General features: G+C 38.2%; 1 protein-coding gene across 2 annotated transcripts in view; it reads right to left on the bottom strand.

Moving 5' to 3' along the window:
• Positions 1-13,985, bottom strand: part of LOC149221639 (2,3-bisphosphoglycerate-dependent phosphoglycerate mutase) — a 61,882-nt gene extending 47,897 nt beyond the window's left edge. The window contains exons 1-2 of one of the 2 annotated variants that reach the window (XM_089385162.1): positions 13,748-13,978; positions 13,616-13,668 (exon numbers count right to left, since the gene is read on the bottom strand). In XM_089385162.1, the coding sequence (XP_089241288.1) occupies positions 13,616-13,668; positions 13,748-13,835 (141 nt within the window). In that variant the 5' untranslated portion in view covers positions 13,836-13,978. Of the gene's footprint in view, positions 1-13,615 lie in introns of both variants that reach the window. The other variant, XM_089385161.1, reaches the window with a different exon arrangement.
• Between the last annotated feature and the right edge of the window lie 434 nt (positions 13,986-14,419).

Below are 14,419 nucleotides of genomic sequence, written 5' to 3'. Positions count from 1 at the left end.
GCTATAAATGAAGACATATACGCAGGTCATGAAGGTCCCTATCCGCAGTAAATGGAGGCATTAAACACAGCCCTAAATTACAATCACATATGCAGACCTTATACGCTGTACAAATACGTTGTTCATAGTGGATCATATACGCTGATCATAGTGAATCATATACGTTGTTCATAGTGGATGATATACACTGTTCTCAGAAGATGTTATATGCTGGTCATAGAAACACTTTAACGCAGTCAATGAGAGGTACAAATACGCAGTCAATGAGAGGTGCAAATACGCAGTCAATGATGACACCTTAACGTAGTCATAGAGACTCTTATACGTTGGTATGAGGGACACTAATACATAGATCATGGAGACAGTAATACGCAGTTCATGAAGACTCTTATGCACAGGTCATGGAGATCCTTATACGCAGATCATGAAGACTCTAATACGCAGATCATGGAGACTCTTTATACGCAGTCCATGGAATCATTTATATGCAGGTCATAACGACATTTAATCACAGTTCATGGAAACATTTAGTCACAGGTCATAGAGACAGTAGCAGTCTCAACATAATGACCAACAGTGGTTTGGAGCAGTAGGGCTACGTTCTCGGCATAACTAGAACAATATAGAAGATCACAACGATTTGATCAATGTGTGATCTCTGTGATATACTTACAGTCTTATGGCAATATAGGATCATGTTCTTGATCTCAATATAACTCTCATATCTTCGTAAAGGATGGTATAAAAGATGATCTCTCCAACTTGATCTCAACGGCACTAATGTGAATGTACATCAATGATGATCTCAGCGAAAGGAACAGCATGATGATGAATAAGGTTGTATGATGATAGAAAATGCAGCATAATGAGTTGCATGATGACAAGAGCAAATGAGGGCAGCTCAGTCATCAAGGTTCAACACTGTGATAGTACAGCATGGTGTCACACGGTTATGTGCAACGAATGGACGAAACGCAGCACTATGATAGGTGAAGGAGTCACCTTAGAGAATCAGTTGAAGTAATATGTCTTCAAATGATCTCTTGCGATATCAAAAGTCAAAATGTTGACCTCTATTGTAAATGTACTATCTCTCTCACTTTCTCTGCTGAACTTTGAGACTCAGTAGAGGACTGGTCGGGGACCAGTGGTACATACTCTGAGACTGACTTCGAGTCAGTAAAGAACTAGTCTGGGACCAGTTGTAGGAGTTTTACCCACTATGACACTGACTTCGGGTCAGTTGAGGACTGGTCTGGGACTAGTGGTACACACTCTGAGACTGACTTCGAGTCAGTGGAGAATGGTATGACACATTCTCGATCAATTCTTCTTCTTCATGGTTCAGCAGAGCAGAGCAGAGCCAGCAGAACTAAGGAGAGCTAGCAGAGCAGAGCTGAGTTGAGCAGAGCAGAGCTGAGCAGAGCCAACAGAGCTGAGAAAAGCTAGCAGAGCTAAGAAGAGCTAGCAGAGCTAGCATAGCTTAGCAGAACTGAGCAGAGCAGAGCAGAGCCAGCAAAGCTAGCAGAGCTGAGCAGAGCCAGCAAAGCTGAGCAGAGCCAGCAAAGCTGAGCAGAGCTAGCAAAGCTTAGCAGAGCTGAGCAGAGCTAGCAGAGCTGAGCAGAGCAGTGCAGGGCAGTGATGGCAGAGATAGTACAGCTGGACATATGGATCAGCGGATGGAGTTCTCCCTAGTTGAGAGGGAGTGTTAAAATTGGCAACTAGGGCCAAACTCCATGTGGGTCATCTTATTTATGGTCGCTGATATTTTTATTAGATCCCTCTCATCGAGAGGTGTAGGATTGATCTAAATATCATCCAATTCCGATAAGTATTTATGAAGTTATGAATTTATTTATGTTATAAAACAAATTGTCAAGTCGGCTAGCAACTTGAGTAGGCTCAGAAGCCCAATAGACACGTCTATTCATCATCTACGTTTTTAGTATAAATAGGTGAGGACTTGAAGTCATTTGGAGACACATTCTTGAAGTGATCTCCTCCTCTCCAGGTCTTGGGTTTATGGAGAAGGAGAGACACTAAAGAATACGTTGGCCTAGCTACAGATGATGCCCTAACCCTATCCGCTGTAAATGGAGACATATACGCCGGTCATGAAGGTATCTATCCACAGCAAATGGAGACACCTTATCCGCTGTAAATGAAGACATATACGCAGGTCATGAAGGTCCCTATCCGTAGTAAATGGAGGCATTAAACACAGCGCTAAATTACAGTCACGTATGCAGACCTTATACGCTGTACAAATACGCTGTTCATAGTGGATCATATACGCTGATCATAGTGAATCATATACGCTGTTCATAGTGAATGATATACGCTGTTCTCTAGAGATGTTATACGCTGGTCATAGAAACACTTTAACGCAATCAATGAGAGGAGCAGATACGCAGTCAATGATGACACCTTAACGCAGTCATAGAGACTCTTATACGCTGGTATGAGGGACACTAATACACAGATCAAGACAGTAATACGCTGTTCATGAAGACTCGTATGCACAAGTAATGGAAATCCTTATACGCAGATCATGAAGACTCTAATACGTAGATCATGGAGACTCTCTATACGCAGTCCATGGAATCATTTATATGCAGGTCATAACGACATTTAATCACAGTTCATGGAAACATTTAGTCACAGGTCATAGAGACAGAAGCAGTCTCAACATGATGACCAACAGTGGTTTGGAGCAGTAGGGCTACGTTCTCAGCATAACTAGAACAGTATAGAAGATCACAACGATTTGATCAATGTGTGATCTCCGTGATATACTTACAGTCTTATGGCAGTTATAGGATCATGTTCTTGATCTCAATATAACTCTCATATCTCCGTAAAGGATGGTATAAAAGATGATCTCTCCAACTTGATCTCAACGGCACTAATGTGAATGTACATCAATGATGATCTCAGCAAAAGGAGCAGTGTGATGATGAATAGGGCTGCATGATGATGAAAGATGTAGCATAATGGGCATGTTGAGCAAGGAACTGCATGATAATGAATAAGGCTATATGATGATAGAAGATGCAGCATAATGAGTTGCATGATGACAAGAGCAAATGAGAGCAGCTCAGTCATCAAGGTTCAACATTGTGACAGTACAGCATGGTGTCACACGGTTAGGTGCAGCGAATGGACGAAAGGCAACACTATGATAGGTGAAGGAGTCACCTTACAGAATCAGTTCAAGCAATATGTCTTCAACTGATCTCTTGCGATATCAAAAGTCAAAATGTTGACCTCTATTGTAAATGTACTATCTCTCTCACTTTCTCTGCTGAACTTTGAAGAACATAAAAGAAGAATTGATCAAGGGTTTCCCCACATTGTGGGGTTTGTCCCTGGCTAGCGCCACATCTTGTGTCCTCTTGTCTTGGCTTATCTTCTGCGATTCATATTTATGTTCTATCTACAGTTTACTTTAATGCTGATGTGATTGCTAATCTGGTAAAGATATTGGAAAATTAAAATAAATTGCTCTAACATAGAACATACCTAAAATTAACAGTTTGTACATGCAATTCGGATATGTTGTAGAGGACATATTTTTCTACCTATCCACACATTTTATCAAAAAATATCGAGTTTAAAGGTTGCTTCCAAGCCCCAACCAAACACAATGGAAATCTGCTTTTCTTTTTTTATTTTTTTTAATCTCAACAGTGACAAGCATCTAGTTTTTAGCATGGCTTCAACCTCAATTCTTTGAGTTTAGCTCTCAAACTTGGATGTGATGTGTAGAAAAATTAATGATCTACACCTTTACCCCAGTTAACAAGTTCGCATGTGTTTATTTGGCCCAACCCACATGTTTTGTCATGCTGATATAGTTTTCAGAATGCATTAATAATTTAATTGTAAACATTCAAAGAGTACATCTACTATTTTTCACTTTTCCTATCAGCTGAAATCATTACAAAATTTAGGCAAGCTTCATGCATGTGAGACACTTGTTTTTGGTCAAGGTGACCCCGAAAAAACCCCACAGACTCTTGGGGAAAACTGGTCTTCAAAGGAGGATTTTATTGTTTAGGAAATTACAAAACAAGTACAAAAAATCACTGTACTTATGCCCAGAATTTCTGCAATCTTCTACAAGCTCAACTCCTAGGAATTTGTGCCCAAACTCAGCCTCGAACTCTGTGCTAAACCCAGCCTCAATTTATGTGCCTGAAGGAGACTTTTATGCCTCGAAAACCATGCCAAACAGCAGCCAAAACCCTCCTCAAATTTTGCCTTGTCCTCAGCCTGTGCCACGAAATTCGTGCCTCAAATTTCATGCCTGACAGCAGTCAAATCTACCACGAATTTCGTGCACAGAAATTCTCGAAATTTGAGTTGTTGTTTCCTGCTGTTTCCTCGAATTTTTTGCAGCATCCTCCTCAAAATTTGTGCCTCTACCTCAAATTTCGTGCCTGCTGTAGCTGCCAAACTTTCTCAATTTTCGTGCTGCAATGGCTGCCTCCTCCTTGGAATTCGAGCCTCCAATCTCAGCTGCAAATTCTCCTTAGCAAACTCTCCTTCCCTTGAAGTTTCTCCTCTCCTCTTCTCCTCATGCTCTCTCAAGTTTGAAGTGAAGAATGAGTGTCTCTTCTTTTGTCTCTTAGAAAAGATTGAATCCCTAAACCTAGGATCCAATGGTTGAGATTTAATCTCCAAACCTCAAGATGTGTGGTTGAGATCACTTTTCCCAAATGAACCCCCTCATACATTGGCCCCATTACTTAAAAACCTCCTATTACATTTTTCAAGTTGTGTACATTTTTCTATTTTTCTCATAAAGTGATTTTTCAACTCACTTTAATATTAAAAAAATACACTTAATACTTTACACATAAAGTCACTTTATAAAGTACAAGTGACTTTAATATTAGAAAAAACACATGGTACAACACTTTTAAGTACCTTTTCCACCCATGACATTAATATAACTCATAAATGTCACTTAGACAAAGGTCATTAATGTGTCTACTAGACTAAAAAGGATAAATGTCTAATAACACCTCTCCTTTGGTACTATTTCCAACAGGATGTAAGAGGCATATTTCTCTACTTACCCACAAATTTTTCATCAATAAGTGTTGATTTAAGGGTTGTGCCCAAGGCCTGAACCAAGCATGACAGAAATGTCATATTTTATTCCATGTGTTTGTTTTACAGTTTAGCTTCACCTATTCAAACCACGAGTTCAGGGTTACATTTGGCACTTGATGATGTGACTTTTGCTGTGTTGAAACGGGATAGCCAAATAAATGCCTGGGGGGTTACCCACTTGGAACTGAACAGCCATCACTGTTTCAAGAGCACACAGTTTTAATATTTGTGAGTTTCATGTAATTGGGGAGCTTTTGGCCTATGAATGATATAGCCTACGGAAATCAAGAGAGGCTGTTGGCCACTGAGAAGTGTGATAGAGTAGAAGTGCAGGCTTGGTCCTTCTGATTGTTGTAATAAGTTCCCAGGGGCATATTAAATCCTCTGTGAATTTAATATAGATACAGAATTGCTGCATGTGTGCATCATTTGGTATCAAAGCTGAAGTTTGCAGCCTGAATTGTGGTAGTGGCTGCATCAAAAGCAGTATGGGAAAAGCTTTTGCAAAATGGTTTTCCAAAACTAATTTTATTAAAAATTGTTTTATTCTTGCCCTCTTTATTTCTTTCTACTTTTGCTCCTCAAATTTTGTTTTTCTTTCTTCTGATGGTACTTCTGAATTTTTTTTAATGCTCTAGTCTCTTCTTTCTTACATGTCTTTCCTTTTTGTCGTTCCTCAATTTTACCACTTCACTTTCTCACATTGTCGTCTTTTATTTCAATAATGACCAATTCTTCTTCATAAATCAATTGATTTTTATGTTCTCACCCATGCCCTCTTATTTCTCACTAAGCTTGTTGCTACAACCATCTTTCACTTCCGTAATTGTCATTTTTCTCCTCCCTTTTCTTCTCCTAGTTGTATAATCTGTTGTTAAACTAAACACAATTACTTCTCCAGCTAACAAGTATCAAATCATGAAATGCATTTCCTTTTCTCTTAATTTATAGTATATAACATAGGAGCAAGATTCAAATTTTAGCTGCATTGGCCTTTGCTGTACAGAAATTTAGCGAATTTTCTGTACAGTACGGATGTGGTACAGTTGACCTATTTTACTGTTTTTGATAATAGACAATTTATAAGCACTAAAAATACAGCCCATAAACCTCACAAATATCTTTAAATAACAAAAATATAAATATAAAGTTTAAACTACATTGCAGAAATTTCGAGGAATGGATTATCCTTTCTTGTTTATTGTGCATTCCTGACACTGGAATTCTTCTAAAATATGGAGCAAAGTGCATATTTTCCTATCTATGAGATGTATACTTCTATATTGGAGCCATATTGGATTTTTTCTATTTGTATTTTTTCCATACCAAATCATATACCTATTCTAAAATATGAAACAAAATGCATATTTTCCTATCTATGAAATGGATACTTCCATATTGAATCCATATTGGATTTTTTCTATTTTGTATTTTTTTCATACCAAATCGTATTCCTATTCACAATCATATTTGAAACTTGTTACTATGATTTATACATTATATCCTTTATTAATAATGTTTAGGCTGAACTAGTCATTTGGATTCCAAACATGACAAATGACATTCAAATCAAAATATTCAAAGAGATGCAATTATTCGGGCACGTGATCAACAAATGCAATGGATTAAGTATGAGGCAGTAAAATCAAATTGTAAATCAATTGATTCAACAATGCCTCCATAATCCATCAACCATGTGCAAGTGATTTTTATATATTATGTTTGTAATATTCACAATGGACTTTGTTTTAAACATAGTAATCCTAAAAGCCCTGGGCCTAAGAATGCTATTCTAAATAATTTTATGTAATGATTATAAATTATGTTTTATCTAATTCATAATATTAGTCTTTGAGTGCAGATTAAATTGCAGCAAATCTGGCTTGAATCTGGTGCAAGCGAAGCTATTGCTGCTGTTTCCTTCTTTCTTATCAGTGTTGCACACATCGCGATCGGGATTTAATCGGCGCCGGGAAAAAAGCGGAAAAAATCGTTAAAATCGGGAAAAAATCGGAAAAAAGCGGGAAAAAATCGTTTGGCACAAAAATATTCATTTTTTTTCATTTTTTTTCAATTTTTTTAATATCTAAACCATCTACAACATAAAATAAATACATTGACACATAAATATGATAAAAAAACTAATATATAAGATGTTTAATATCATTTCTAGCGCTAAAATCACACATAACATTGAATCATGTCCTGAATAGTAAGTCCCAACTCAGCCTCAAAATATCAACAAAAAATATGATAATGTATCTCATCATGTCATAATGTCATATACAATAAAATGAAAGTCTAATCCTATTGATTTCCTCTGCCCCTCTTGCGAGAAAATGCCACAGCTTTCCCTTTCCCTCTAGATGTAGATGCTGGTGCCCGTGCAGGTGGAAATGGCAGTGGAGTCTGATGTGATCTAGACGTTGAAGAACTAGAAGTAGGAGCTATAGGAGGTAGACCACGTCCTCTACTGGTGGCAGGGGTAGCCCGGGCAGGTGGTGTCACCTGGAAACATTACAATCTCCCAATCCTGAAATCCTGAAAAACTGATAAGTCTGCTGGATTTTAAATGAAATCTAAAATTCTACTTTCTCCATATGAAATCCAATGAGGCTGGAACCACTCTCAAACATCCTGAGTCATTTCATGGTAATGTTAAAAATTTAAGTAAAAGGATGAAAATGAAGATTAAGGAGAATGTCACTTTTACTTTAAGAATTTAACATTACCATGAATAGCATATCCATACTAGGGCCTAGACTTGATCATTAAGCTACCCCACTCAAAAATTATTTGTTTCTTTCAAAAAACATTGCATGAAAAAACCCAAAAAAAGTTATAAAACTATGCTGTCCTGATCCCCCACGATTTTTTCGTTAAAAATCGCGCTTTTTTCGAAAAAATCGCGATTTTTTGAAAAAAGCGCGATTTTTTCAGTAAAAATCGGCAAAAAAAAAGTAGGCGATTTTTTCGTATAAAAATCGCGATTTGATCGGCAAGATGAAAAAATCGCGATTTTCCGATAAAATCGCGATTTTATCGCGATTTTAACAACACTGTTTCTTATGACAAACAAGTCAGAGTTCTCCATATTTCTTGTCAAGTGATAACCACCTTTTATTTTGGTTCCTTTACTCAGTCCACGGTTGCAGTTATTTATTTCATTTAGTAGTTTTGGTTTCGCTCCCTCCTTTTGGTTGGGGTATTGTGGCTATTCGGCTCTTTCAGTGTGACACCTGTCACCTGAAGGCTAGCTGTTGGGGAAGGCCTTCGAGGCTAAGGGGGTTCACTTCCTATCTTGGTTATGTTTGGGATTCTTTGTCAGTGGGCTTGGTCTTTTTCTTTCATACTGGTTGTGTCCCTGTGACCTTGTGGATACTGTGTTGGGTTGAACAAGAGTCTGGGGCTTGGTGGCAAGCAAATCCTTGTTGTTTAAAGCTTTTATGCTCTGTTATTGGTATTCTATCACTTATTCAAATAATGTGTAACGAACAAAGTTCATATACTATAATAATCTTTAGAATACTTCGAAGACAAAGACATCCATTGTAGGACAAGTAATTATATATATAAGAATATTTGAATACAAGTGAGATGATGATTGTTACAAATAAAGGCCTGCTTATATACCTAGGAAGGTGCCCTTTCCCTAAATGGTCATGTCCTTAATACATGCCTCTTCATTAACTAATTACTAGCTAATTAATCATTAATTACGATTATTATTGTTTACATTAATTTTATTATTTTTATATAAATTATATTCATAACATTGCTTTCCTCTTTAGAAAACTTTGTCCTCAAAGCTTATTGTTGATTAGGCATATCATTTGTTACTTTATCTTGTATCTTTCAGAGTTCTTCAAATTGTCATCTTCGTTGATACATGATGATGGGATCCTCTAAGTGACAAACAAAATTGTCGCATTGAGAAGGGATCTAACCATCCTAAATCAATCTTCTGCGGAATCTTTTGGTTATTGGAAACTTGTGATAACGAACTGAACTGTGCACGCCTCAATATCCTTCGGAACATAAGTTTGTTATTTATGTTTGGAGTGATATAGTGTTAAAATTGGCAACTAGGGCCAAACTCCACGTGGGTCATCTTATTTATGGCCGCTGATATTTTTCTTGGATCCCTCTCATCAAGAGGTGTAGGATTGATCCAAAGATCATCCGATTCCGATAAGTATTCATGGAGTTATGAATTTATTTGTGTTATAAGACAATTCGTCAAGGTCGGCCAGCAACCAAATAAACCCCACATGTGCTCAACGTTTTAGTATAAAAGGAGATGACTTGAGAGTCATTTCACACACACTTCTATCTTGATTTCTCTCCACTTGTCTTGGGTTTTAGTGGAAGAGAAATCTAGGAGTGGAAGCCCTAGACATTGGAGGAAAAGAGGTTGCCCTAGCCGCAGTCAAGAAGAAGAAATACATTGCCCTAATCTAAAGGACGCAGTCATGAGAAGGAGCCCTAAACCTATACATTGGTCCCTACTAAAACGCAAACCTAAAGGTTGCCCTAACGCAGACCTAAAGGCTGCCCTAACGCAAACCTAAAGGCAGCCCTAATGAAGACCTAAAGGCAGCCCTAACGCAGATCTAAAGGCAGCCCTAACGCTATCAAAGAAGGAGCCCTAACCTAACCTAGAGGACGCAGTCATACCCCAATCCTCCACGTTGTCTCAAGGGTAATCAAGAGGAGGATATACGTTGCCCTAATAGGTCCTAGCCGCAGCAAAAGCCATGGGTCTTTTGGAGGACCAAGCTGCTGTTAGGAGGCTTGGTATGCTAGGCTAGAAGGCCGCAATACAAGGTCTACTTCAGCAAAAGACGAGGGGACGTTAACCCTTGTGGCTGTTGGAGAGCAAAGGAAAGGAGCTCGCATTTGCTCCTTGAAGATTGTGTGAAGAGGCAGCAAGGTCTGTGTAAACACTGCCCTCATAGAAGGTTGTTTTAGTCCTTGGATGATGGGACAACAATGGACATCAACAGCACAATCATGGGACAGCGATGACACAATGGACAAAAGCATGTTGGGAAAGCACAATGATGGGACAACAATGTCATTATGGACAACAGCATGTTGGGACAGCACAATTGGGATAGCATGACTGTTAGGGCTACAGCAATATAACTAGGCAGCAGTGGCAAGCATGAAGATACAAGGGACAGTTGCATGATAAATAGGACAGCAAATGGAATAGCAGCAACAGCAAGATGCAGCAAGCAAATGGGACAGCTAGGCATGGTGCTTAGTACAGTATGGCACATGAGACAACTGTGGCAGCATGGTGCAACAATGGCACATGGGACAGCAGTGCAGCAGTATGATGTGTACAGCATGGTCATGAGGTCCAACATTGTGATGATGGGTGCAGCATGATGACGAGATGCAGCACAACGATAGGTGAAGGAGTCACCTTGGAGAATCAGTTGAAGCAGCATGTCTTCAACTGATCTCATGTATCATTTTCTTAGAGATGATCTATGCTCTTATCCAGATAAGTCAAAGTGTTGACTTCTGTTGTAAATGTACTATCTCTCTCTCTCTCTCTCTCTCTCTCTCTCTCTCTCTCTTGAACTATTGAAGAACATATAAGAAGAATTGATCAAGGGTTTCCCCACATTGGGGTTTGTCCCTGGCTAGCGCCACATCTTGTGTCCTCTTGTCTTGGCTTGTCTTTTGCGATTTATGTTTATGTTCTATCTGCAGTTTACTTTAATGCTGATGTGATTGCTAATCTGGAAAAGATATTGAGCTATCTGTCAAAATTGAAATAAATTGCTCTAAGCATAGAACATACCTAAAATTAACATATAGATACGCAGACTGATTGAGATGTTTATTCTTGTGATTCGGGTGTAGATAAGGAGTTCTTGTGATTTGATTTCCCCTTAACATTGTTGTGTTGATTGCTTGATTTACTTGAAGTATCTGATTTCCGTTAGATATGGAAGCCGTTTGGTCAATCGTTGGATCTTCACTTGAAATCTTCGTTGTTTGAACTGCAACATCTGAATATGTTTTTACTTCCACTAGTTTGCCATCATCTTGGGTTGTAGTATTTACTGGATCAATATTCGTTCCTATTTCTTCAATTTGGACTATTGCATTTGAAGGCTTCGATGTTTCCTTCGTGATAAGTTCTTCTAATTTGTTTTTCAATGATTTCTTATCATTCTTTAGTTTCTTAATTTGAGTTAGCATACTTTGATTATGATTTTTGAGATGTAAGAGTTCTTCGGTTTCTGATTCATCAACCTTATTTTCAGTGCTTTGACATTCAACCTTTTCATCTTTCAACCCTTTGATTTGTATTAATATCCTCTGATTAAGGTCTTTAAAGTGCAAATTTTCTTCTTCCTTCTTTGATAGACTCTCTTTGAATCTCGAGACATTCCTTTTCTTGTTCTAATTTTTGTCTTGTAGCTTTGACCTTCTTTACCTTCGCAAGTAATTTTTCACTATGGTCCCTTAAACGTCAAATTTCTCTGTTATTTTCTGTTGATTCTTCATAAAATCAATCTTCAAGTTCTTTATGTTTCTTTTCTGATGCATCATTCTTTCGCTGAAGTTTCGCGAGTTCTTCCTTTAATCTTTTAATTTGTGTCTGTGTATTACCTTGATATTCTTCAAGAGTAAACAATTTCCGACATTTTGAACAGAATATTGTGCAATTTTCAAATATCGATGGATACTCATATTCTATTCAACACAATGGACATCTGGTCCAAAATGTAGAATTATGTATGGAATCCACAGCTCCTTCATCCATCATTTTCAAACTTCTTGTATTTGGTGATTGTCTTTAAAAATAAAAGCTCTAAATACTCTTTCCTTTAATATTAATACTCCTCCTTTTATGTGGATTATTAAAAACTTGAGTAACTTGAATCTTCCTCTCCTGGGTAGTGTTAGAGTGGTTGTTCTAACTATTCGGTGGCATATCAGTCAGTGTGTTGTTTGTTGCCATAAAGAGGGTTGGTGGTTGTGTGATTTAGTAGTATATGTGCACCTCATGGCATAGCTGGCAAGGTTTTCATTCAAGTAGGTCATTGGGTCATCCATCTATTAGTGTCTAGCTATATCAGTTTGAAGCGGCCTCCTGTGTGTATTGCTTCTATTGGTCAGTGTAGAACATAGTTTGACTTTGTGCCTCCAAGGGCTGGTATGCCATGGCACGATAGAGGGCTCAAGTCAGAAGAGGGGCCGCATATTATCAAGAGCAAGCTCGTCGGGGACACTCTCGTTTGCACCATGGCATTGAGGGTTTTGCCTCACATTATCGAGAGCTTACTCCAGCCTATGTACAAGAAGAACTTGCCAGATCGGAGGGGGAAGCCTCTTCTCACAAAACCTCCCTCTCAAACACAAAATTCCTAACTGAGTGGGCTGATTGGATCCCTGACACTGGCCATACAAGGGGTTGGTTTAAGCAACACATGCAAATGGTGGATCTATTTCAGCAAAGAAAATTCCTACTGGGGCGAACTCTTCTAGACCGACATGAATCTCGTTTGGACATTCTTCAATCCCTGGACCACTTGCACAGGCATTAGAGGGCCCTTGACCAAAGGATGGAGAGGATAGAGCAACACCTTGAAATTCCCCCAGCAGCAATAAAACCTCTGGCAGATCCAGCAGCTCCTATCCCGGTGGCAGGCTTCGATTCTGACCCTTCAGCTTGATTACGATATGGTTCTTGTTACGATATGGTTCTGGTTTGTGATTGTGTTTTTACAGCTACTTTCGAACGAGGCCAGTTAGGCTAGTATCTTAATGTCAGTCTGGTTTCTGTAGTTTCTGTTAGTTCTGAGATGTCTCTCTCTTCTCAAAGGAGAGTATATTTTTGGCTATGGTCCGGTCTCCCCTGTGAGAGACCGGCCTGGCTTACTGTAATCCTCTATGTAAACCCCAGTTTTTGCAGTTAATACAATTCACCGAACAAAAAAAATATAATCGTCTTCGAGTGCCACCTTTAACTTATAATTGGATCTTCCATTGTTTAGCCACATCTTGGAGAACTTGCATAGAAGCAAATATTATCATTAAATATGTGGGCATTGTTCTTAAGAATTAAATACAATGACCATTTGATGATGCGACGGAGACTACTTGAAACATTTCGAATATTTCGCTTTTGTTATTTTGGCATGGAATGAAATATAAATATATATATATCCCCTTGTCCCCTATATTGATTTTATTCGCAAGTGTCTGGATGAATATGTCAAAAAGGGTGGTACCGAAAAAAACATCGCTGTCCAGTTGATTTTTGTGCCAGGTTTACGGGTTTGGTGTACATGTTTTAAAACCGTCAAAGAATGAACAGACATCGAATTCTCCTTTCGGTTTGCAAGCTTCAGATTTACGAAATTTGTTTTTTCTCGGTTACGGTGAGGTTTATAAAACTAGGGTTTTTACATGAAGCAGCTTAAAAAATACATGGAGAAGTTTCCAGTAAGAAAAATGAACTCACAGAATTCATCTCATCGGATTGGGATTTCTTCGAAGGCTGCTTAAATGTCTTCCCTGCGAATAAGAGAAATAAGACAGGATGAAGTTTGAGAGTTACGATAATAAAATAATGGGTTTTGATATGAATGGACACCTTTACGAATTTTTGCAGCCTTGCCATGGCGGTTGGCAGTCTCAGACTTCTTGTGACGACCCTTAAACATATCCGCCTTCTGCGTCATCTTTGTTTTCCACCGTTGTCCACTTCGACACACCACTCTACACTGAATGGACTAAATTGCACCCACGGGAAAATTCTCTCGCCCTACCATTCCAAGAGAATCAATGTATCCAATATAACATGTTTAGGTTAAAAGTTCGTCTGGCCAAAATTAAGGGATTTTGTGACTTCTTTGGAGAGTGATATCATCATTAGTTTAAGTGGGAAAAAGTCATGATCATGGGGAGGATGAATTAAAACAAATCTTTTCCATAAATGTAAGAGTTGGTGGGGTGAGTTTCTCCATTGTTAAAATTGGTACATGCTTTGCAAATTAACCAACAAAAAAAATGTTGTTACATTGTATTTATGAGCCAACCATGTATTGTACGCAATGGGAAAATGGTAGAGGTTATATAAACCAATGGAAAGTTTTGGGTTTTATTACTTACTACAATGGATTAAAATGCAAATACGCAACAACATTATAAGTTATAAGCTAAAAGTGAAATACGCAACAACATTATAAGCTATAAGCTAAAGGTGAAAGGCAAGTATCTCTTATTCTTTGTGGTCAACAATTTTGTTAAAGGAAGTATAAAATTC

This window comes from Pinus tabuliformis, chromosome Q (assembly GCF_031772625.1).
Source record: "Pinus tabuliformis cultivar Carrire ecotype Pingquan chromosome Q, CPIR1, whole genome shotgun sequence".
In the NCBI taxonomy this organism is placed as follows: Eukaryota; Viridiplantae; Streptophyta; class Pinopsida; order Pinales; family Pinaceae; genus Pinus; species Pinus tabuliformis.
The sequence above is the reverse complement of the archived record's forward strand: the minus strand, read 5'-3'. Positions and strand labels throughout refer to the sequence as shown.